This window comes from Eleutherodactylus coqui, chromosome 5, assembly GCF_035609145.1.
Source record: "Eleutherodactylus coqui strain aEleCoq1 chromosome 5, aEleCoq1.hap1, whole genome shotgun sequence".
NCBI lineage: Eukaryota > Metazoa > Chordata > Amphibia > Anura > Eleutherodactylidae > Eleutherodactylus > Eleutherodactylus coqui.
In genome coordinates, this window is record NC_089841.1 from 236,448,250 (window position 1) to 236,474,832 (window position 26,583).

Genomic DNA, 26,583 nt, shown 5'->3' on the forward strand with positions numbered 1-26,583 from the left:
TTGATTCAATGATCTCAAAGTTTAGGGCTACACGTACTTATATATTTTAGAACAGACCACATAGCTCTGGGCTGAGGTGGGGAGGCAATGGGCTTTGCTGTCATTGTTCTAGCGGCTGACAGTAACACTGTCTAATGAAGCACCTTAAAGGGGTTGTCCCGCGCCGAAACGTTTTTTTTTTTTTTTCAATAGCCCCCCCCCCGTTTGGCGCGAGACAAATCCGATGCAGGGATAAAAAAAAAAAAACGGGTAGTACTTACCCGAATCCCCGCGCTCCGGTGACTTCTTACTTACCTTGTGAAGATGGCCGCCGGGATCTTCACCCTCGGTGGACCGCAGGTCTTCTGTGTGGTCCATTGCCGATTCCAGCCTCCTGATTGGCTGGAATCGGCACACGTGACAGGGCGGAGCTACGAGGAGCCGCTCTCCGGCATGAGCGGCCCCATTCAGAAGACAGGACTGCGCAAGCACGTCTAATCGGGCGATTAGACGCTGAAGATTAGACGGCACCATGGAGACGGGGACGCCAGCAACGGAACAGGTAAGTGAATAACTTCTGTATGGCTCATAATTAACGCACAATGTACATTACAAAGTGCATTAATATGGCCATACAGAAGTGTATACCCCCACTTGCTTTCGCGGGACAACCCCTTTAATTATATTGTCCAATGGTGTTTCCAAAGCCCATTTTGTGTTTCATCAAAAGCTCAGGCAGCTCTTGTTTCTGTTCTTCCTTCAGTTTTTTTTGTTGCAGCTCTGCTTATTTAGGTTGTCTTCTGTATCTCAGCACAAGCCCTGCCCAAGCTTAGTATATAGAGGACTGATTCACATTACTGCAAGGACTCAATTATTATAAACTGGAAACAACTAAACTGCCAGGAAAGGTTATCAGACTCAACAAAGGGGTATCTTGGAACTGGAATGCACCCTTTATTTGCATAATCTGACATTTCTGTATTATCATGTAATGTTTAAAAACTGCTCAACTTCCTGATAACAATTAGGATGCTCTTTCCCTCAAATTAAGTTCAAGCGTAACTAAAGGGCCCTAGTTCCAAAATTCAACTTGAGCCCCTCATCTGCACAGATACAATGGCTCAGCTCTATGCATGGTAGTATATGGTACCTTTAAATAATGCAGTCACCATATAATAATCACATGGTAGCTTTATATAGTGATTATAGTGCAATTACCTCCAATGATCACATGTGATGTCTTCCTGGATTTGACTTGTCCACTTTCCCTTTTCTTCTTTATCTGGGTGTAGACTGCCATGAGGATGACTTCTTCATGCCACGACTTGTCTTTGGACACTCTCCCCATCCTGCCGCTACCTCCCATGCCTCCTGGCCCTGCTTCCCCACTATATGTTCATAATTTGCTCCCTACCCTGCTCCCTCGTCATATGCTTGCTATCTGCTGCTGCTCCCCCCTTTCCACATGTTCACATTCTGCCCCTGCCCCCCCCCCCCACAATGTGCTCAAATTCTGCCCCTGCTGCTAGTCCGCCCACATGCTAATATTCTGCCACTACCACTTATGCACCCCTTGCCACTTCTGCTCCTCCCAACCCTGCAACTCCAGTGCGCGCACAGAGAATTTTCACACTTAGCCCAGTGCGACTAAGAGTCAGACGATGGAGGGAGGAGTCAGGCACACTTTATACCCTGTTTGATCCGTCAGATGGCGTCCTGAGTCGGTGGCAAATTTCGCTCTGTGCTTGCCGGAGTTTTAGAAGTTAGACACTGCAGTCTTGCCTGCTATTGTGGTGAGGGTCGCCTTGGACCCCCCTTGACTTAGGGGCCCGGTCGCACCTGTGACCGCTACGACCCCTAAAGCTTCACCCCAGAGATTAAGGTTCATTTGCACAGTAAGGTACACATTAAAATAAAAAAAAACCCACAATATTGTAGATTGGACTAGTAACATTTTTGTCCATTATAACTACGTTTAATTTAGTTTTAGTTTAATCTTGGTTGTATTATATAATAAAACCGTGCTATAAGATAATTAATACGGTAAACTCTACTTCCTATGACATGATTAGTAGAATTACTGCCATATTACTTTAATCCAAAGTAAAAAAAAAAGCAAAAAAAAAAGTCAGCGAACACCGTAATTTTAACTCCCACTCTGATGAGGCTCTCGCTGCATTTCATCCAGTCACTTCACTTTAGCCGGAGGTGACTTTCGAGTTTGACATCCCTGAATTAAGCGAAGGCCAAGGGCAAATGGCCCTCTAAAACTGGCCTTAGCTCTCAGTGGAAAGCCTGTTAACGTTATCTTGTCCTCAGAGCGAGCATGGATGTTTTCATTAAATTCCTCTCTCCAAAGCCCCGCAGTGCTTTTCAAAATGTATTCCACTTCCATTTTACCTGATCTCAAGACCTGTGACATGTCTGTGTTCTGTACCATCTGTTCAACACACTTTTGCTTGATTTGAAGATGTCTTGTAATGCAAGGCTGTGTTAACTACAATCCCCTCAGTTCTGCTCGATGCTTGAGGCAGCAAGATCACAAGAGCCCCTAATGAAACACTTGTCATCTCCTCTAACCAAACCTTACTTAGTCCTGCTGTTCTCGGCTCAGCTGAACACAAGCTCCTATAAACCCCAGTCATTTATATTCAATTTCTTTTTCTCAATCCATTTTTCTCTAACTGATTTTGTATGCTTCTTCTCCAACTATGAAAAGCATAACTTTAGCAAAATTAACCTGTTTATTTTCCCACAAAAATTGGCAGCCCCGAAGACCTAAGCTTAACTCTAAAGTTCTTTGAAACCTCAGAATTTTGTAGTTGAACGGTCTGAGAGAAAATAAACATATAAAAAAAGTGTATTTTGAACACTTACAGAGGGTTCTTCAGCAGAAATTTCTGTCGCGCTTCAGCTTGCCATAGGCGGTGCCGACTCTAGACTGGTCAAGTAAACAATATATTTTTTAAATGGGGGGCAAATTATAAAGAGGCTTACCATGGTTGATCTGTACATACCACAACTAATTACTGATACATGTCAAAATGTAGATGTTGGATAAAAACAAATTAACTGCCCAGCTTACAGGAGTTCATGTAACCCTAAAAATATCCTTCAGTTTGCATGTAGAGCGGACAGTATACAATGGACTAGTCTTATTGAAACTGACTGTCCTGTTGGCTATTTTTCATTATTTTTTGATTTTTGCTAGCAACCCCTGGCATGTCTGAGCTGTATAGTCATAGTAGGCAGTGTGAGTGTCCCCCAGACATCTTATATGACGTTATGGGGAACATAGATGTTAAAAGAAAAAGTTAAAAAAAATAAGCTAAACAAATTACAGAATATACATTTTTTTTCTTAAATATGGGAATCTATCTATATAAAATTATCTGTATGTGTGTGTATACAGAGAATGCCCATTGTCCATGCCAACATCCATGTCATATCCACTGTGTAATCCAAGACTTTACAAATTGTATATCAAAGCATCTGAAACCAAATGCTAAACCCATTACTATACTTTATTCTGGCTTCAGGGCTTATTTACACGAGCGTATATCAACCGACGTTTTCACGGCTGGCCAATATATGCTTCCATCTAAGCAGTGCCCCCCTTTCCTCCCACTCACCAGCTCTCTGTCTTTCTCTCCTCCCCTCCGAGCGGTTTGCAATGGGAGTGGGCAGGGCAGGGGCGGAGCTAAACTCTTGCTCCCTCCCCACCCCTTGTCAATAGCCAGCAATGGGAGTGGGCGGGACAGAGTGGAGCTCAGCCCTGCCCCCTACCATTGCAACCGCCGTACTGGAGGAGAGAAGCAGAGAGCTGGTTAGGGGCAGGGAAAGGGAGGAAAGCTTAGATGGAAGCGTATATATCAGCCGGGCGTGAAAACGCCAGCCGATATATGCTTGTGTAAATAAGCCCTTAGTGTAATAATTTAAAAGAAAAAAACTACTTAAAAAAAATCTTTTTGTATTTGTTTTTTGTACACGTTAGCCCTAATAAAGCAAACACATGAATACATTTCAGTGAAAATGTTTATTAACAAAATGGCCTTATATGTCACAAAAAAAACAAAAATAATTTTGGTAGCCCAAGAAAATAAAAATACGGCCAAAAAACTACCATATGGGTAAAATCGTAAAAAAGTTGTCTGATTCTTTAGGACCGAAACACTCTGGTCTTTAAGGGGTTAAATGTTTTCTGTTTGTATTCTTCATGAAATATTCGCATATGGCATAATGCTAATTTGTTATTGTTAGCCAATGGGAATCCCTCTGGCACTGAATTGTCTTTGATACTGATTTTATGAGAAAAAAGAAAAAAAAAGTGTTGCCCAATGGCTCCATTGACAGATATTACCTTTTATGCATTTAAGATGAATGGCAGCATGGTAATGTCAATTTCACTTCTTTTCCACTATGAACCAGTTTTATGCTAGAACAAAAATGCAACATTCTGTCAGTCTACTTCCTATTGACTTTAATAGTAAGAAAATGGAAACATAATCCCCATTGGCGCACACCATTTTTAATATACTTCTGACAGCCAATCCATGTAGGTCTGTTGTAGCGGAAAATGTCCCTCCTCCCCCAACAAAAAAAAATAAATAAAACCGAAACACAAATGTGAACCTACTGTAGCCTTAGGAGGTGACTTAGACCTTCCTTTCCAACATCTTTAAAATACACCCTTTCTCCATAGAGAATAACCAGAAGCAGCCGTATGTACATAAATACCACTGAAGAACCTCTGGTTCACAGTCTGACTAGAAAGCCAATATGTTCTTGACGTTCAACCAAAACAAACCTTACAAACTCACCAGTTGAAAAACTACGAAATAAGCACTTTAAATTTAGAATTTGCCGCAGCTGTGTATGTCATTCTTGTGTAACACAAGGACCCTTTTCAGTCCATTTCCTCCAAAATGTCAGCTTCTTTACTCTGCAAAGTATGTGGTTTTAAGATTCATTAAGTCCCCCTCGCTCGACATGTAATTGCTCCTTGCTCAGTGACTGCACACATTCAGACTCGGGGCACTCACGTAGTTTTGGCTGGTAAAAGTGATGCTCACAGCTGGAGTGCTTATCAGATAAACATTCACTTTAACTGGTAACACAGCTTGTAATCATCTTTAGTTTATGGGTCGGCACTCGGCAGATATAAAGATTGTGGTAATAACCGGTTAGTTAAATAAAGCCATGGAAAACCTTCTAATTCACAGTGGTGTGCATCATAATGCTAATCTGGAAAGAGTGTAATGGAACCTCACCAATGCTTCACCAACTCTTGGGTTGGATCATGCTTCGAATTATACACTTCTTGCACTTTTCCTACTAAGTTTGTATTACTTAGAACCGTATTTTCCACTTAAGCACTAGCCTTTTCTAGAGGTCGTTAGTTGGTTGAGTCTAGTTCAGGGTTCTTAAATGTAGTTTGTAATGGTAAGTTAAGCAAGTGCTCCATGGTTGCATGTTGCTAAGATTTGGCTTTGATAACCAATTGGAGGGTTTTGGTGAATGAAACCTCAGTGGTCAATAAGAAAGGACATTGCATGGGTTTTCTAATATTGTCAATGAACAACCTGGGCAAGATTTTTTATAACCTATGTATTCCTAAATCGAGGCCGAGGTATCGGCGTACCCTGGACATCCCCACAGACGCTTTCCTGGTCCATGTGGACTCTTACAAAGATCTAGTGGCGAAGTGCCATGCTATTTCGAAGGCAAACTAGGACGAGCGGTGTGGCAGCCTGTCTGTGACGGGTGGTCTACACCAGGTGAGTCCTAACTTTTTATAACACTATTGTTTCAATATAGTCATTTCTGGGAGTGCAGTCCTGAACTCATTTGTACATCAGTAGAGCTGTCAAGACCTCTTTAAGGCACTCTGAACATTTTTTAGGCACAGGGACTTCTTTTTAAAATCAAAATACAGTGTAGTAATTTATCATTGTAATTTCTAAGGTTTTATTAGATTTGGTTAGGATGCATTACTCTTAGGCCCGCTGTCCACGGGCATTGCAACGTCCTGCGGCAGATCTCCACCGCGGGAGCCGCCGCCAGGGAGCAGGAGCCGCCACCGAATCTCTGCCGGTCAGCCCTATCTGATAGATAGGCTGGCCGTGGAGAATCGGGGCAATTGGCAGCATGCTGCGAATTGCCCACCGCTAGCGGAGAATCACAATGATTCTCTGCTCGTGGACAGGTGCCTGCACTTTCCATAGCAATGCTGCGGAAAGCGTTGGCCGGCGTGATTCGTCGGTGAATACACGTCCGTGGACAGGGGGCCTTAAGTGGTAATATCTTGACAATTCTTTTTGTGCTTAAAATATGATATATAGTTTTTTTTCTGCGTGAAGCAGAAGTTTGTCCATTTATCAACTTGTAGGAGCATAGAAGATGTAAGTGTGGATAAACTGTATGTATCCACTTTTGTTTTTGCATGACTTCATACCCTAGCCATAAAGCTGGGAGATTTCCATAGTCTCTTGATTGCGTAGACACATACAGTTCTTTACTAAACAATACACTATCCTTAAGGGGCATATTCTTTAAGCTCTGCTAGCTTTCACATAAAATCCCTCTTGCTATTGACATTGTCATTCCTTCAGCCCGAACCTTCCTAATTGAGTTAAAAGAAGACTGAAAGTAACTTAGTCATTGTTGCCTGATAAATCCACGTACAAGTCATCACCATCATCGGCTGATCTTTTAATGCACATATTTTGTCTTTTTTTTTTTACTTTTCCCTATTGATGTAGCTTTGGACAAGCTTAGCACTCAGCATCTGTACCACCCAACACAAGTGGAGATTGTACAATCCAACGTAGTATTTGACATCAGCAGCCTCATGCTGTATGGTACACAGGCCGTGCCTGTGCGGCTCAAGATTCTGCTGGACCGGCTCTTCAGTGTGCTCAAACAAGAAGAGGTTTTACACATCCTGCATGGCCTAGGATGGACGCTACGGGACTATGTTCGTGGATATATACTTCAGGTGAGACAATCGGAAGCAAAATGAGGTGAAATTAAATGTAATAAACCAAAAAGTTGCTGACTTTTTGAAATGTTATACATTTTAATGTATTGTAATAAATGTATTATGTCTTATATACTCACCCTACTTAACGTTATAGCGAATAAGTCATGACTGACAAAACTCCTCTTCTTGGTGAGTATCCTCCACGGTCGTCTTTAAATATCCTTAATTGGTATAAATATACATGCAAATTTTAGTAGTCACTAAAGGCAAAATTATATGTAAAACCTGTATGTTGCATATCAAAAACTTGGTCTGAAATATCTAAATAGAACCTAAAGGGATTTTCCAGGGAAAATACTATTGATGAGCTTCACTAAGTATAGATCATCAATAGTTGATCGACTGTGGTCTGCCACTCGTGATCCTGGGTGATCTGCTGATGAGGCACCAGCTGGCAGCATCGGCTACTACATAGGGGCTGGATCCTCTGCCTCAGCTCCACCCCCTGTGTATTTGCAGTGCTGACAGTGGGTGCCCGATCAGCTGTTTAACTGTGGTCCCCAACGGCAGACCCCAGCGATTAACTATTGATGACCTATCCTGAGTCTAATGGTCCTGAGGATATGTCATCAATAGTAATTTACCTGGAGAACTGCTTAAAAAAAAAATGTAAGTACTATACACAATTTTTATCTTTGCTTGTGAGATTGAATAATCATGTAAAAGGGATTGTCCATTTTGGATGATGTATTTTTTGTTGGATCACCTGCTCATACGCTGATACAAAGCTGGGACCCCCAGCGAACAGCTGTAATATCTGGGGATCCCTGGCAATTATTCAGTTACTCTACAGTGCCCCTGTAGGAGGAATGCAGCATTACACAATTCTTCCTTGAAATCAATGTGTTGGCTAAGAGATAATGGTCTTCAGCAGGGGACTTCATGGTTTTAAATAAAATTCCCAAATATGTATTTAAAAATGTTTTTTCTTTTGAAAGGAGTGCCCAATTCTTTTTTATATTGGAAGCCACAACCTGGTATTACAGAACCAGAGCTGTCCCACTTGAGTCTAAGATTGTTGGTATTTCATACTGCCGAGTTTACAGACAGCAAACCTTTGCCAACCTTTCACACAACAAACTCCGATACAGCCAACATCTGAAAATGCTTTTCGGGATTCATGCAAAGAATCTCCCATATAAATGGTCTTCCATTATTTTTTTAGCTGAGAAAGTTTTTAATTGGAAAAATATACTCAATATATTCAGTTTTGGATTGGCCATAAAAGTGATCAGGAAATCAAAGCAGGCCCTCTGCCAAGGTAGACCTTTTGGCTATATCACAGAAAAGAGCAGATGTGTAAAGAAAGATGCTTTACTTTTAATGAACTATATAGACTGTATATATATTCGATCTTCTTGTTTTAATCAATCACATCTGCGTTGGATTGCTCCCCATACGTTGCTCTGTAAACTTTTTTACTTTTCCTTGTCCCATCAATTAAAGGGGTTTTCTGGGGAAAATACTGTTGCTGTAAAAAAACGAAAGTAAACAGACATGCTGCTTCTTTTGAAACCGCGGCTGGGGCGGCCGCAGCCGCGGTTTCAACCGGATTTACCGCAGTGGATTAGCCGTCCTGTGTGGACGAGGTTTCTGAGAAACCTCGTCCACATGGCTGGCTAATCCCGAGATTAGCGGCCGCGGGCGGTTTTGCTGCGGGCGGATCTGCTGCGGCAAAACCGCGGCAAATTCGCCCTGTGTGAACCTAGGCTCATAGTTAATCGGACGGGGTCCGCCCATTTACAGTACTGCAATTACACAGGGGTTTGAGTGAAGCAGCTGAAGTCTTTGCTCTAACCCTTTTGTAGTGGCCAGCACTTGTAATTGCAAACACGGCTCTCATTGAAATCAATGGGAACCCAGCCTACAGTTACAAGCGCCGGCCACTAGAGAGGGGTCTTAGCGGACACTTCCACTCTGACCCCAGTGTATTTGTGGTGCAGTCAGCAGGCGCACAATCAGCTGATCAGTCGGGGTCCCAAGTGATGGACCCCAGCCGTTCAACTATTGATGACCTATCCTGGAGATACGTCATCAATTGTATTTTTCTCGGAAAACCCCTTTAAATGATGGGACAAGAAAGAGTAAAAAATGGTAGCCTATGTTGACACATACAAATTTTCTGCAGCGGATTTTCCTTCACAGATTTTGCTGCAAGTCCACAACAAGATCCATGACGACTCCGTGGCAAAATCGCCAATGTGTATTACATGCGAACTTGTTACAGACTTTTCTGCAAATTTGCGGTAGATTTTACTCCGTGCATTTCAAAACCGTGAAATCCGTAGTGACCATCGGCAATATAAAGTTAGCATACTGTGAATTTCAAATCTGCGTCAATGTTAATTTGCGTGTAGATTTTTTTCGGCGCAGTCTGGATGCGGCTTCTTAAAGTCTTACAATATTTTTCTCTTGATTTTTATTCTACTCACTGCAGAAAACCCCCCCAATATTTTTTCCCTGGATACTGCCTACAAACAGGCTTATTATGATCGTATTGTTACACTAATTATGACTTATGTTAATACCTATGGCATAGCTGTTTCTTAACCCTCAAATGCCTGATCATTATTAATGCATAAATTCAAAAATAATTACATAAAATATGACTCCTTATTGCTTACATTAGGCATTTGGCAGGACTGCCGGAACACTAAGATGTTCATCTGTCACATATACTGTCATCCACAGCACTACACCATTATTTTACACAATTGTCACATAAGCATATGCAGATTTGCACCACGTTTTTGCGCATCAGGCATTGCGTATTTGTGTAACAGTGCTGCACTTTTTACTCACGCAAGTCGCACGCAAAAAAAAACCGCGCACTGATACTCCCAGTCATTGGAACGTCAAATTAATTTAATGAGTTCAAGATATTTCTTTGTCCTGCGCAAATGTGCAGGAAAATAGAGCATTTTTGTTTTTTGGCGCTACACAATGCAAAATACTCGCTTGTGCATGAACCCATTAAAGTCAATGGGTGATATTCGTGATCAAAGGTGGACATATCCTTTCTGCAATACCATGCATACTGCGGGAGACTGTATGAAATGTGTAAAAGAATACATTTTTTTCAGTTGTTATGAACACAAAAAGGAGGAGACTGAGCCCAAATAATTCATTTATCAAAGACTTACATAAATAAGTGTCACAAACAACGTAAGGAGACTAAGATAAAACCAAGGATCCATTGGATGGGAGGTTAGAGTGCATAGAAAATCTGAATAGAAGGCTACATTCACATGGGCGAGAATCTCGCGCATTGTGAGATGCCCAAATCCCATGTGGATAAGAACTCCATTCTTTTGATTGGAGTTATTGACATGAGCATTTTTTCCCCTTTCTCCTCACATCGATGCTGCAAGGATGCATGTTCTTTCTTTAGACGTTCCCTAGGAACGGCTTGCCCATTGTTTTCAATGGGACCTTTAACGACATCACATGGCACTCGCATGCTGTCAACACTTGCGATCCTCTAGCACGCGAAACAAGCGCCTGAGGATCGCAATTTTACAGAAGTGATGAGGGACATTGTCGAATAAAAAACGCCTCAGGTTGATGTGAAAAATGCACGTTGGCAAGCATGATATTGGGCCGAGTTTCTTGGTCAGATATCGCACTTGACCCATGTGAATGTAGCCTAACAGAAATATATAGGTCCCAATGCCCACTAATGTACAATTAGGGCGGTCTCAGACAACCGTATACGCAATTGTGAATGCTTCAGTGCAACGAATTCACGCTATTAGCGAGGTTTGACAGCGTAGATTTCTGCACGTATCGGTGCGTAGTACTGCACTTTTTGCATACAGAGCGACAGTTAACTTAACACGCCCCTTCTGTGATTTTAAGACTATTTAGCCAATTGAGGTCCACATGTGTACTTTTTCCTGCAGCTATTGCGCAATTGACTGCACATTTGTACGCCTCCCATAGACTTCTATATGGCCATTGGTGCCCAATGCAGGAAAATAGATCAGATCCTGTATATTTTTGCTCGCACAAAAAAAATCAGTCATGAAAACGAACCCATTGAAATCAATGGGTTGTATTACGAGCGCAAGAAAAACTTGTAGATACGGTTGTCTGAAACCGCTCTGTGCCTTTAGGACCTATATAATTGCTATGCGCTTTAATTCCCCATCCAATGGATCCTCGGTTTTATCGTAGACCCCTTTTATAGTTTGCGGTATGTATTTATGTAAGTCTTTAATAAATTGTTTGGCCTCACTTTCCTTTTTTTTGTGTTTTATATTGAGTGTTGGAGTAGCCTCACATTGACTATTATTATTAGGAGGGGTTGGGGGGGCATTGATTTATGGTGGTGGATACGCTCGGACCCTTTATTGGAAGATCCGGCATGCTTTTGTATGCGCTCATTTCTTTCAGTTATGTACTTGAACCAAGTTGCTGCAGTGTTTTTGGACCACGATGGTAAGACTCCTTCAGATGCGTCTTGTCTGCAGTCACCAACGCACTATACTGTCTTGGTAAAACGTTACGGGATAAAAAGCAATATCTACCCTATAATTTAGCAAATTGGGCAAGTGAAGTACTTTTTCTCTTTTCGGAACATTAATCGCCAGAGCAGGACGATTCCTACTTTTAAGAACTGGAAGGAGTTTGTGATTATAAAAGGGCCACTCGGAATTCAAGTTGGTTAATAAGAATTTGAAAAATATTCACTGAGGTGTAAAAGTGCATTTTATTGTCTTTCTCTACAAGCTTGGCACAGCAGAAAATTGCTTATTTTCACACTGTACCATTCTTGTTAATGTTCCTGGCAACATTGTGTTTTTGGATTACATCTTTTTCAGACATCATTAAGAACATGCAAAAACAATCATAGAACTTTACAGAGAGAGGGCCATGCTGCAGATGCGGGCTGGAAGGCTTTGTGTAAATAGTTTAAAACAGAAAGAAAAAGTCTATTTTTTGGACAACACACATTCTATTAATTTTAACCACAAATACACTGTAAATAATGTTAACTTCCATAAAATAAACAGACGGGTGGTTATGCACCATATGTTTTATAATTATCCTGTGGCTTTTGTTTACTGTGCTGTTACACATCCCTCAGACGGCTCTGCGAGGCTGAAAGACGCTCGGCATGTTCTAGTTTAAGGAACTTTTAACAAAATCTTAAATGTCCCTGTCTAGTCTGTGGGATTGTATTTAAAAGGCAAAAGCTGCGATCTTTAGCGATAGACCCTTAGGCCCCCTGTCCACGGGCGTTGCGGCATCCCGCGGCAAACCACCGCTGCCCTGGAGCAGGAGCCACAGACAGATCTCCGCTGTCAGCCTAATCTGACAGATAGGCTGACCGCGGAGAATCGGGGCAATTCGCAGCCCCAGAATTGCCAGCCGCAAGTGGAGAATCGCAATGATTCTTTGCTCGTGGACAGGGGGCTGGCGCTTTTCATAGCCATGCTATGGAAAGCTTCAGATGGTGTGTACTGCCGGCGAAATCGCTGTCGTGGATAGGGGGCGTAAGGGTCCTTTTAGACGAGCCGATTCTGCTTTGAACGAGCGAGTGACATCACCGCCTGTCGCGATAGGCAATACATTGTTGGCTCATTCGAATGAGAGTTGTTCAGTCATTCACATTCGCTGTCAGGGGGACCGAACGAGCGCTGTTTAGACCCAACAATGAGTAAACGAGCCAACAATGATTTTTATTCTGCACAATATGAACAAAGAACAGAAAATGAACAGTTCTTGTTCATCGTTCAGTCATTGACTAATTTGATAATTGTTCCAACTAAAAGCACCCTAAGATATTACAGACAACTGTGGCTTTCTATTACATACGTTGACCATACATACATAAACATCCCTAAGTTGACCAGGACATCTTTAGCTGGCAATACACAATAGATAAAAGTCACTGGAATTCGGTGATTTTGGTGAAATTGGTTGATTGTCTAATATATATGGGGGAATCCCAGTTGTGCCCCAATAGCGGATGTCGAAGAACAGAGCATTTCAGCATGTTACAACCTGCATGCATATTCCTTGTCTCCATGGGCGTTAAGCCTCTTCCAGAGGTACAGATATTGGTCAATTGTGAGATTTTCTAGTATGCAATCTTAAGCTCTTCTTCAATGAATGACCCTATTGTTGGCTTAAGGATCGCAATGGATCTAAATATTGACTGATGTACTATATGACCAGAGATACAGTCAATTAGCCATTACTTATTTATTTCCTTTGCCTTTTATACTTCCAGCATATTCCACAGCACCTTTGTTTTTAAATATATTGATTATGTTAAATTATATACTTAAAATAACTGCGTGTACTTGCCTATAGGATTCCCAATCACTGTATCAATAGCTGGCAATAAATTGTAGCAAACCAGAATCTGTGTAGTCTGGTTTCTCATTTCAGCATTTTACCCTGTAAGCAACAATTTAATTACTGCCTAAAAGATAGTCAGTGACACTCTGTACGTGAAAAATGATATGTCTCCTGGCATGGATAACTTGTCCAACAGCATTGACCAAGTTGCAGACCACCTGGTGGTTACTCAGTGTTACTGCTGGAATAATTGCCCTCTTTGATGAGCCGATTGGAGCGGAAGCTGATGCTCTGACCCCTGTGTAGTGGCCAGTGCTTGTAACTGCAAGCTGGAGTCCCATTGATTTCAATGAGAGCTGCACCTGCTGCAGGCGCTGGCCTCTACACAGGGGTCAGAGCATCTGCTTCCATGATAACCCCTGTGTATTTGCAGCGCTGTCAGCAGGGCGCATAGTTGACTTATCCTGAAGATAAGTCATCAATAGTGTTTTCCCCCGGAAAAACTCTTGAAACTGACTATTACCGAATTATTGTCTTAGCGGATAATGTAAAAAAAAGCTATTCTTTTAAAGATTTAATCCCAAGTCTCCCTCATACATCAGCAGACATACAGGGGATGGACAAAAATATGGAAACACCAAAGCTGTAGTCTCCTCCTTTTTCATCTCAACCCTACGCAACGATCATCTGTCACCTAACGCACATTTCCATCCACACTGGTGTTTGTCGGATGCGGGTTTTCCAGTCTTACTGTATGCGGTCACAATCTTGGATACTATGCCTTGTGATACAGCAAACACCTCCGCTACTTTTGTTACAGAGGCACCAACCATACGGGCTCCAACATTTTGACAGCGTTGGAATTCCACTAGCTCTGCCTCACAACTGCGCAGAACACGGTCTCCTAGACAAATGACACTTACCAAGGTGCTGTTATACAGATCATTGCATCTCTGCCTATTCACTCCGCTGTAGTATACATATATGGATCCCGGACCACTAGGAGGGATCCGCATGGGATTTTAATCATTAGCCTTTTGATATAGTTAAAATTTACTGTCCGTTTTTGAAATATGATTTAGAATCTCATGTAACTTGAGGCATGCATGTCATACGGTGTTTCCATATTTTTGTCCACCCCTTGTAACTTCTTATGGCTTCTCTCTTTACACCTCTCTATATGTTTGTGCCTAGTTGGGATATTTTACTCCATGTAGTCCGTGTAACTGTAGTAGGAGCCACACTCACATCAGTAACAACACTCAAAACACTAAGAGCTTAACTTTCAAGATAAAATAACAAATTTTATTCCATATAAAATGTGTTTTCTTCCCAGTGTCTTGGCATCTGTGCTGGACACATTTTACATCTGTTCTGCTAAAAGGCCTAGAGGACAGGGAGGGGAGAGAGAGAGTAGGGTGCGAGGGGTGGGGGGAGCGGAAGAAAATCTAACAAATCTCTTAACTTCATCATTGATGTTCATGCAATCCGAGAAGCATATTTCATGACAGGGCTATCTCTTTCACATCACCGTCCCTCACTTTGTGATGACAGTGCCGCCCGAGAGCTGAGCATTGTTTCAGAGTCCCCTCATTCCCTCTCCCTCTTGACTTCAATTTGCAAGCGCATGGCTCGTTCCAGTGACAGGCAGGTCGTTCGTGCTTGAATAACTTGCGCTCTGATCTGTACAGTTTGTGGCATCCATGTAATGCTTAGCAGTATCTACAGCTGTTAACCATTCACTTATAAATAATCTCCCCCTCCCCTTGCAACCTGTCTCCCAGGTAGTATACCTGTCACCATTAATAACTCACAGTCTCTGCTCCCAAGTGGTTTGGCCCATCGTATGTCATTCACAGCCGACTGGTGCACAGGCCAACTAGTATAGTTCAAGCATATAGCTGAAGCAAGTCACTCACGACATTAGCTGGAGAAATAATTTCACTTTTTTTTCTTCTGAGCTATCCAGAAAAGATGACAGACCTTGTTTTCCTCCGGTGTCTTCTTTGTATGTTTGGAGAGGCTTGCTGTCACCTAACTGTTCGAAGGATCTTGACAAAGAGGCCCGGCTGACAAAAACTTCAGATGGGGCTATTAAAAAGTAATCATATGAACGTATTAGCGAATGTCGACTCCTATAAAGCATTATCATAATCTCAATGGAATTGGAAATCCTTATTGCCAGGTCATATTTAGTGAAATATAGCTAAGAAGAAAGTGGCTACTAGTAATGTAAGAAATATATTTTAATTAACTGTATTTGTGATCCTTTGTAACAAAAATTAGAGTATCTTTCCATGATATTCTTAATGTCAAGAATTGTACAAATGATACATCGATATAATAATGTAATGTTATATTGGTTCAGGGATAAAACCTGATGGGACTTGTGTAACACATACAACATACTATGTAGCAGGATTGCAGTCATTGTCCTATGTGATGACGACTTCTCCCAATTATGGCCTCCTGTCTACTTCTGGTAATAAAATAGCATCACTTCCTGTCTCATTGATCAGTCTCGACTTTTATCAGACCAAAAGGTCTTTTTACAACTGTGTTGCGGTTTCCATTTATAATGGAAACCATGAAATTATTCCATATCTGTTAGATGTTTGGCAAGTTGGGGTCACTCGCCTACAGGATCACAGTCCTTTACATCCGGAATGAGTACCACACATATAGAAGCGCCTCAGTAGACTTGGATTTCCTTTAATGACTCTGCCGCCAGCCAGTATTTACTTAATACACATCAAAGTTCAATACATCACCAACATCCATCCGTACCCCAGCAGTGTGAGAGTCTAGGGTCGATGGTCCTGTCAGACTCGAGGCCTCCACTGGTCCACACTGGACCTCAGGCTTGCAGCCCTTTCAGTTCTGCTGAGCTGTGAATTTTCCCCTGAGTGTGGCAGGAACTCATACTTTTATGTTACTTACTGCCACAACCACAGGTGTTCTCTCTAATCTCTACAGCCTTCTGCAGGCCATTCTGTGTCCTGCAGCACCACAGATGACAGACAAAAGCAACGCCCCCAAGGACTCCTTTGACTCAAGATAACGGTCCGTTGGGTTCTGCCAAGGTGTCCATTGTTTTCCCAGAAAAATATTGCTTCATGCAATGCTATCTCTTCTGTCACTTGACGAAATCCACACTGGAGATTTGAAAAGAGCTTTATGGTTGACCTCATAGACAATGCTGTAGTTCCAAAAGGGCTAAGAGACTCCCTCTAGCTGCTATTGTGGTAGATGGTTCCCAGTGCTTGACTTAGTCAGGAAGACATTCTTAAACTAGAGGACGGGAAGTAGAGAAAGGATTCTGTTGGATTGGTAAAAAATAGTTTTTGAGAAGGAAGTAGATTTTAAAGGGTATGTTTGCAGTTTTTGACAAAAATGTTTGAAACTGGACTTGAGGCCCAAAACCATAAACTGGACAAATCTACAGATTGCGTTAACTCTATATCAATAAATAGATTACAATGGAAGGTAATATATATCAGTCCATATGTGCCATATGTGTTAACACGAATGTATGTCTTTTCTGTATTGTCTTCAGATGAGAACTTAAGAAACAGAAAAATGACCTCCAGGTCTTTGGCTCTAAGACATCAGTTTATCAGTTTCTCACCGCCTCGCTCCCTGTAAAAATCCATAGTGAAGTGTGAAAAGCAGCAGAAAGCCTTGTTTGTGCCAGTGTAGCTTTTTTACTTGCTTGCCAGCACCTTCATCTTCTCATATGTTTCTAGCTAAGGACTAACATGGAACACAGAAAAGAAGAAGAAAAAAAAGCCGACAGCAATAGAGACCAGATGCCGGTATTTCTTCTCTGTCACTTGGCTGCCGAGCAGATGGAATTTATATCGCTCGGGCATGCTAGAAGGAAGAGGCCTAGAGCAGCCAACATGTGGAACTAGGCCTGAGTGACATTTTTGCTAATGTTTTGTCCTTGTAGAACATTATGCTTCCTCTTTGCTTATGAGCTGTGGTTTTCCTGACTCAGACAGAGTTTCCAGACCCAGCTGGAGCAGTCCTCTCCCCCTCCTTTTTCCTTCCCACCCTTTCTGAAAAGGCCTACGGAGCAGGAACGGACCCTTGTACAATGAAGCTCTTTATTAAAATACCTGACATCTGCGTGCAATGCGCACCAAATCATACTGAGCCGCACTGAGGAATTCACTAGGCATTACCAGTCACTTTGAGTCTGACTCCCTTTCCTTGCCTGATTTATGTAGGCCTCTGGCAAAAGAGTGCGTTAAGTACTTTATTGGACTAGAGCGATCTTCCAAAAGGTATTGTCCTTCAGATACAAATTAAGTATTTTCTCTTCCCTTGTGGTTTCCAGACATCAGGAGAGGAAGAGGGAAACAGAGCGAGATGAGCATTGTTCCACATTAACTCAAAATATATGTTGTACCTTTTTTTCCCAAATGAGATATCTAACATATGTCTGTGCCTGAGCATGTTTTCTTCAAGGGAGCAATGCTTTGAACGTGAAATCCAAGCCGGTGCGCTGTATACATATCAAATCATATAAATCCAACCATAACTCTGTCAGCACTGTCTGAATATATCATGCTGCTCTCCTTTGTACTTAGATAGCAAAGGTTAAATGAGCACTTCTGGCAGGTATTGGCAGCTTAACCATACCCAGAATTCTTTGCAACGGCTCTGCAAACCTCTTTACATTTTCACCATGATGTATTTTTACATCTCTCCCTAACACAGATAAATATCCCCTTTTCTTTCACTGCTGGCTTAATGCAATGTCAGTCAACTTGGGATGCTCACGAGTGAAACTTCCTATGGGTTTCTAAGCAAAAGACAAGGGCGGAATTTAGGATTATTTTTTCATCAGTGTTATCGAACTACTGATGAATAGATAGTAACAATATCTTCTTTTGATATCCCAGATTCTTTTCATATGTTCTTCAATATGATGGATTAACCTAGTTCCTTAGCCAACTACTCTAGCTATTTCTACAGTAACATGGTCCATATTCTAGAGAGATTGTACTAGTCTACAGTGCTATAAAAATAGAGTCCCCTTCATATGTGTTAACCGCTCCTTCATTGCCTATAGATCTATCTGCTTCTCTTTCTTACAGATCTTCCTTTTTCTTAGATCTGCACTGTACTGAATCTAAAAATCTTAAGCCACTTTAGCAGAGTAAGATCCTTAATCAATGTAAATGAATGAATTTTTGTTGTGGGGACAAATGATAAGCCTTACAGTAACACACCTATTTCAGATTCAGACAGAGCACATGAGGAAAGATTTACAATTCGAGATGAGCGAACCTACTCGTTTAGGGCGATTTTGCACTTGAGCAGCGCTTTTTCCGAGTAACTGACTACTTGGACGAAAAGATTAGGGGGGCGCCGGGGGTGAGCGGGGGATTGCAGAGGGAAGTGAGGGGGGGAGAGAGAGAGCTCCCCCCTGTTCCCCACTGCTACTCCCCGCTCCACCACGCCGTCCCCCGAATCTTTTCGTCAGAGTAGTCAGTTACTCGGAAAAAGCGGTGCTAGAGTGCAAAATCGCCCTAAACGAGTACGTTCGCTCATCTCTATTTACAATGCTATTGTGACAACTATTTGTTCTTGGATAATAGGGAGGTGCCCAGCCTTCCTCCGAAAAAGAGGGTTAAGAGTAGACAGAAGTCGATGATGATAAAGAGGACAGTAACCCAGAGGGTGCAGGGGGTGGTACAGATGATGGCTATCTTTCTTTATCTCTTCAAATATCCCATATCCCTAGACCTATTCCATCTTGAATTAACCCCGCGCCCCCTCTCTATCCCTACCTCCTATTCGTATTCCCTCTATAATATTTGCTTTCAGCATTAAAGAGCTGAAATTCTGATGAGGCTTCTGTATCACTATTGACCTATTGGAAAGATCGGTCACCTGACTGAAAGGATTATCGGAAGGGAAGTTCTATAAGGCTATTGACTATAATCCTGGTGGGCTGTAAATGTCGCATCTGTGGTTTAGTTTATTTACTATATATCTGAAAATTATTGTCTCTGGTATCCTCAAGTTTGATGTGCTGAACATAACGTGATTTTCCACAGCTTGACTTTATATATGGGCTGATATATGTGTTCAGAGACTTTAATTAGTATCATAATAAAATATCAATTTTAAAAGGAAGGGGGGGGGGTTGAATTTGCAGTTTGAAGAACAAAATAGATGGAGTAGGTTTTATCTCTGAACCCGGATCACATTATTAGATCCAAAAATATATACGCAATAGTAGGATAATTAGAGATGAGCGAGCGTACTCGCTAAGTGCAAATACTCGAGCGAGTATTGCCTTTTGTGAGTACCTGCCCGCTCATCTCTGGTGCCGGCGGGGGTGAGCGGTGAGTTGCGGGAGTGAGCGGGGGAGAGAGAGAGAGATCTCCCCCTGTTCCTCCCCGCTCTCCCCCGCCTCTCCCCGCCGGCACCCGAATCTTTTGGGATGAGCGGGCAGGTACTCGCAAAAGGCAATACTCGCTCGAGTAATTGCCCTTAGCGAGTACGCTCGCTCATCTCTAATGATAATTCTAACACATCTGATACACAAGTACACTGCAATTAGAAACACACAAGGAAGGTACAGTATATTTGAAGGCTTCAAATCATTAATGCTATATACATGGTAGGTTATTCCATTTAACAAGCAGTTTGTACAGAACCCCATTTTTTATGTAATTCATATAATAATGCTTACTTAAAGGGAATCTGTCACCATGTCCAATCTACAGCCCAGAGGCGTAACTTGAAGGTCCCGGTACCCGATGAAAAACTGGTAACAGGGCCCCCAACTAAAAGGCTTTACTCATAGTACTGGGTTCCCTATATGAAGAAGAGAGGTCTTATGGGCCCCCTAAGGCTCCTGGGTCTGGGTGCTACCGCATCCCCTGCATCCTCTATAGTTACGCCCCTGCTACAGCCAGCATGTTTTAGAACAGAAGTAGCTGAGTAGATTGATATATAGTTTTGCGTACAAAGATTCGGTGTAATTTCTAACATTGATTCAAATCTCTGTTGATTCTTGGCTTGGGAGTCCAGTGGGTGGTCTCACTCAATGATTGACAGGGTTACCTGTATGAGCATGCATACAAAATAGCTGTCAATCACTGACAGGACCGCCCACTGGACTCCTAAGGCAAGAATCAGCAGGGATTTTAATTAATATGTTGCAAGTTATACTGAATCTTTTTACACAAAACTATATATCAATCTACTCAGCAAATCCTGCCCCGTAACATGATGCCTGCGGATCAGACGGTGTTCAACATGATACTTCCCTTTGATACAAACAATTACCAGCAGTTAACATGAAACATTAAAAAATTATTTTCCTCTTGCTGTATGCTTAATGGTTTATTAGCAGGTACTATAAACCAAAGTATGATGGATATTAAGAGTTTCTTCTACTAGAACAGAATTGTCTGTGCCTGTACTAAGGTGCCTTGTATTCATCATTCGGTTCAGCACAGTCTGATAATAATTAGGGAACTTGGACTTAATCTTCAATTTCTTGTCCCAGAGTGAAATAACTCCAAGGGAAAAGGATTTTGCATTTTTTTTCTTGACCTTGGGTAAATTGCTCTCAATTAATGGGGTCTAGAGAAGGACAATTGGTGAACCAGCAACAGGGCCATGGACATTCAAGACTAAGGGGGAGCAAGGGCTAGAACATCTGGTCTGATCTGAAGGAAAATCTAATGCAGCCTAAACTGCTGATAAAGTTACTACTGGCTGTGATAGAAAGTGTATTACAGCTTGCTGCATATTGGGCTATGTAGCCGGAGACTGGCCCAAGTCTTCACGGTTTACCACTAAAAAAGGACTACAATGGGCACATAAGCATCAGAACTGATCTATGGTGGAATGAAGGATGATGCCCTGCTCGGATGAATCCCATTTTCTTTCACATCATATGTATGACTGGATGGTTGTTTGTCACTTACCTGGGCACACACCTGGATGCATCACAAGCTGATCGAGGCAGTGTGATGCTCTGGTCAATGTTTTGGGAAACCTCGAGTCCTGGCATTCATTCATTTTTGCAGACCCGGTACACCTCTTAATAGAGATTGTATTCCCTAATGGCAGTGGCCTCATTCTGTAGGATAAGGCTCCCTGTTGCACTGCTAAAATTGTGCAGGAATGGTGTGAGGAACATGACAAGTGTACAAGGCATTGACCAGGCTTCCAGATTTCCCAGATAAGAATCAGATTGAGTATCTGTGAGATGTCTACAAAAACAAGTCCGATCCATGGAGGCCCCACATTGCAACTTACGGGACTTATAGGATCTGCTGCTGCAGTCTTGGTGCCTTGTACCAAAGGACACCTTCAGGGGCTTTGTGGAGTCCATACCTCAATGGGAGCTATATGTAAAATATACGCTCGAATACGCATAGAATTAAACCTATTGATTTTACTGGGGTCCCTCTCATATCCCTTTTTCGCATGCACAGAAAAAGATAGGACATGCTCTTTTTCTGTGCACATTTGAGGACCCAGGGCCCCATAGAAGTCTATGGAAGGAGTGTAAAAGGTGCACTCAATATGTATAATACACTTCGCAATTCCATGAACGCATCTGGACCTTATTAGGCTAAATAGCCTTTTAAATCACGACGCATGTGAACAGTCCCATGCGTAAGCAAAAAGCGCAGTATTATGCTCCTATATCCACGCAAATCTACATCATTTACTGCGCAAATGCGTTGCGCTGAAGTGTGTCTGTCTGAAGGTGCCCTTATACGTATTCAATGTATATTTGCACAATCCTATTGATTTCAATGGGCTATTTCGTTCCCGAATACGCAATGCTGCTATTTTTTTGACGTACATAAATACGCAGCTCTGAACGCTCCAATCCAAATCAGTGGGAATTCAATACTCTGTATTTACGTGCATACAAAATATGCGCATAGTGCGGAGCGTATACATGCTCATGTGAATGAGCCGCTACTCTCACCTACTCAAAAAGTATTTTTTTTAATGCAAACTTTGTCAGATGCTTCTGCAAGTTTCTTAGAACAAAATGTTATGCTCGTTATTTGTATATTTTCTTCTTCTTTTTCTCTCGGCCATATGGTTATGATTTGCAATTGTCAGGCTGGACTGATTTTTTTTTCTCCTTTTTTTTGTGTTGTGAAAAAGCTGCACCTTTTTCTTTGGCCAAGACGCTTGCTGCAGACACATCAAAGAGTGTGTGCGCATTGGATCAAGGTGATTTTTTTTTTTTGGTCACATCGCTGCCAGCCCTGGTGTTTATGATTAGAGTCAGTGCTTTCCAGACACCTCAGAGTCCTCCCCGAGATGCAGATCCTTAATGGGCTCCATCACTGGAGAGTGACAAGAAGCAGACAGCCTGAGAGTACTTGCACACGGGTGATTAAAAAGTTGTGCCCAAAGTTCTTGGGTGCAGCTGACATCAGGCAGTACTCAGACATCCCGTCCGCGTGCCGTCTGATGTGCTGAGCTCGGCACGTGGACATGTGGAATTTTCATAAATCGGACAAGAATAGGACAGGCTGGGATTTATTTTTTTTAACTCGATCTATCAGTTTGAGAAACAATAAAAGCCCGTGTGCAGATGCCCATTCAAACAAGTGGTTGTTATTTCCATCCAATTTCTGGACCAATTTTTCAGTTTGAACAGATATATCGTCCTTGTACCCAGGTAGGGTGGTTACACGGCTCCATAGAGAATAGTCGAAAGTTAGATCTCTGTGTGGTATAATAGGCAACTAGATTTTTATTTTCAGTGGGGCTTCTTCTTGGGCGGCTTCATACAAACATATTTGCGATATGAACTAGATAGATTTGCGCACATATTGGCACATTGCACTAGAGTTTTCGGACCTGTTTATATGTGTGTCGAACGCACCCGCATCCTGATAGCTGTTTAGCGTAATGAGGTCCAGATGTGTTAGATTTTTCACCGAATTACGCAGCGTTTTGCGCATTTGTGAACCTCCCATAGACTTCTATGGGGACCTTTGGTGCATAAATGTGCACAAAAATTAATTATGCCGTTCTTTTGTTATTTTTAAGTGAGTGCACAAAATGTGCGTGCAAATAAAATTAAATGAGAACTAACCCACTGAAATCAATGAGTTCTATTCTTTGCATATTGCATGCACAAAAACATCCATACTTTTGTGTTTTTTCCCCTCCCCCCCCAAAAAAGAAAGCACGTGAAATAGGCAGTATTTTTTTAACTGGGACATGTGTTTTTGGCAAATATTTTTTGTGCAACTTTTTTTATTCAGCCATTGAGTTTTTTTTTCTTTCTTTTGCTGTTTTTCATGTTCTAGATAGAAGCCAATGTAAAAATGCCAGTCAAAATGCCAAGAAACACCACTGGCTAAAGAAAATTGCACGCAAGGGAAAAAAAATGCTACAAAAAGGCCCACACTGTAGAGCGTTCAATATTTCTCTATTGGCTTGCAGTTAACATCTAAGTGCACTTTGAAAAAAGTGGCAAAAATGGCAGGTAAAACGCAGCAAAACACACAAGGTTTTTCTTTAAAAAAAAAAAAAAAAGCATAGTAAAAATGTAGATATGTCAGATAAATGTTTGTGTTAAATAAGTTTCACACATGCCTATAACTTTCAAACAAGTGAAATTACCGTATATACTCGAGTATTAGCCGACCCGAGTATAAGCCGAGTCAATAAGTTTTACCACAAAAAACTGGTAAAACTTATTGACTCGAGTATTAGCCGAGCTATACTCGAGTATATACTAGGTAAAGAAAAAAACGCAATACTCACCTCCCAGCCGGCGTCTGTATCCCCAGCGCGATGGTCTCCCCGGTTGTGCGGCAAGCTGCTTGAGAATTCTCCCCGCTCTCATCTCCCTGCTCGGCTTTGAATTCCCCCGCCGTCAGCGCTGTGTTTGTAAGCGCTGTGATTGGATGGAGCGCCAGCCAATCACAGCCAGTGCTCGATAAACTAATCACAGCCATTCAGTGATGTTATTCACTGAATGGCTGCGAATGATCGAGCACTGGCTGTGATTGGTTGGCGCTCGATCCAATTACAGAGCTTACTTACACAGTGCTCACGATGGGGGGATTCAAAGCCAAGCAGATAGATGACAGCAGGGAGAATTCTCAAACAGCTTGCCGCACTGTCGGGTAGAGCATAGCACCATGGCTACAGATGCCGGCTGGGAAGGGAATGTTGCGTTTTGTTTTTTTTACCTCACTCGAGTGTAAGCCAAGGGGAGGGGGTTGGCTTTTTCAGCATTAAAAAATGTGCTGGAAAACTCGGCTTCTACTCGAGTATATACGGTAAACAATAATCGGTCAGTCTAAATGCAGCCAACGACTTAAAGGGGTTGTCCCGCAACAGCAAGTGCAGTTATACACTTCTGTATGGCCATATTAATGCACTTTGTAATATACATCGTGCATTAAATATTAGCCATACAGAAGTTATATACTTACCCCCTCCCGGTGTTGGCGTCCCGTCTCCATGGCGACGACCAAACTTCTTCTCTGGTCGCAGGAACAGTCGTGCTTGCGCACAGAGGATTCTTCTCCTGGATGGTCCGGGCTCACGAGCTGCGTTCTGGCTCCTCCCCCTTCTCAGCGGCATCGCGTCGCTCCGCCCCCGTCACGTGGTGCCGATCAGCCAATGAGGTGGCTGTAATCGGCAGTGGAGCTCAGACTGGAAAAGAACATCCACGGTGCACCATGGGAGAAGACCCGCAGTGCACTGTGGGAGAAGACCAGCGGTGCACCTTGGGAAATGATGGCAGCCATCTTGGAAGAAGAATTTTATAACTTCATAAAACTGCTTCATGGTGAGTAGAAACGCTCTATACAAACGATTTACATGGGTAGTTTGTGATTTTTGCTGAACATGGGGGACTGATCTGTGAAAAAAATTTTCATTTTGGCCGCGGGACAACCCCTTTAACGTCAAATGAGAATTGTTCGTTTTTCACTCATTGTTCATTTTCTGTAGGCATAAAAACCATCGTTGGCTCATTCACTTATTATTCAGTTTAAACAGTGATTGTTCAGTCCCTCTCATTCACTTATACAGGGAATGTGAAAGACCAAATAATACAGAACGTTTCTCGCTTGAATGAGCCAAAGATGTATCTGCCTGTCTAAACAGAGCGCCCGAGAGCGAAAGAGCCAACTGTGAGGTCACTCGCACGTTCAAACAAGACTCAGCTCGTCTAAAAGGCCCCTTAGTGCATATGGAAATCATGGAGATGGATCCCCAGCTCAGTACCCTCATCTGTCATCCAGAACGGAGAGCAGCTCTAGGATTTTAATGGCCACCATGTAATACTACATTTTTGCTACAATGGAAATGTCGGGTTGACCTCGGCTTCTACCGGCAAAATCAGCTGTTTTTGTGCACCAAACACCCAATGGAAAGGGAAAAACGCAAATGTGAACTGACATCTTAAAAAGTCGGAAACTGATGCAAACCAATATATCATCAGTATGCCAAATAGTTTATGCTATAGTACTGCAAAAAACACAATTGTCAACCTGTGCCTAAGTGAAGACATGCTTTTACACTGATTAATGCTAGTGTAAGGAGCTATGATGTAAGGCACTCCACAGATCTAAGGGATAATCTGAAAGAGATTCTGTCTGTAGTTAATTTAACTAATTACGGTAATTTCTTTCCAACTCGGGTCTCCTCTTATGGAAAAAGCCTCAGTTTGGTAAGACTGTATACCGTTTTACCAAAGTCCCTCACTTGAGTAGTAAAGCTTTGCGTTCAGATATTGTGAACATCCACTCAACTTGCACTCGGTAATCATCGATGACCCATCGCTATCAGACTAGCTTGATAGAGCAGCTTTCTATACAACCTGGGTAGGATAATTCACAGTAGGGTTTATCGATGGTCATAAGACCCTGTTTAGTTGTAGATTAGACATCAAACTACTAGAAAGGTAATAGCGAACCACAGAAACCATTCATACCTAGTCTCTCAGTGTGTATGATGCCTAGGGCTATTGATCTTTTATGACCTCTTCTAAAAGTGTCACTCGAAATGAAAGGAGCTGCTGGAATACTCCAGACAAGCTTAACGCAAGCTCTCCTAATGCTGGGCTTCAGGCTGCCCAGAGGCCTAGTAGTCTTATGTGTTTCAGTAGAGCTTTCATTAGCAGAGTTGGGAGGGAGTAGCGGAGAGCCCAGCATAAGCTGTCATTGATCCACTCTCACAAAGTGCAAAGATGTGCAGCTTTCTAGTCACAGGCCATTCAG

The 26,583-nt window shown here is 42.2% G+C and overlaps 1 protein-coding gene across 5 annotated transcripts in view; it reads left to right on the forward strand.

The window, feature by feature from the left end:
- BNC2 (basonuclin zinc finger protein 2) overlaps window positions 1–26,583 on the forward strand; it is a 553,266-nt gene that overhangs the window by 436,206 nt on the left and 90,477 nt on the right. For all 5 annotated transcript variants that reach the window (XM_066604361.1, XM_066604357.1, XM_066604358.1 and 2 more), the window contains one exon: window positions 6,741–6,976. In XM_066604361.1, the coding sequence (XP_066460458.1) occupies window positions 6,741–6,976 (236 nt within the window). The remainder of the gene's footprint in view (window positions 1–6,740; window positions 6,977–26,583) is intronic.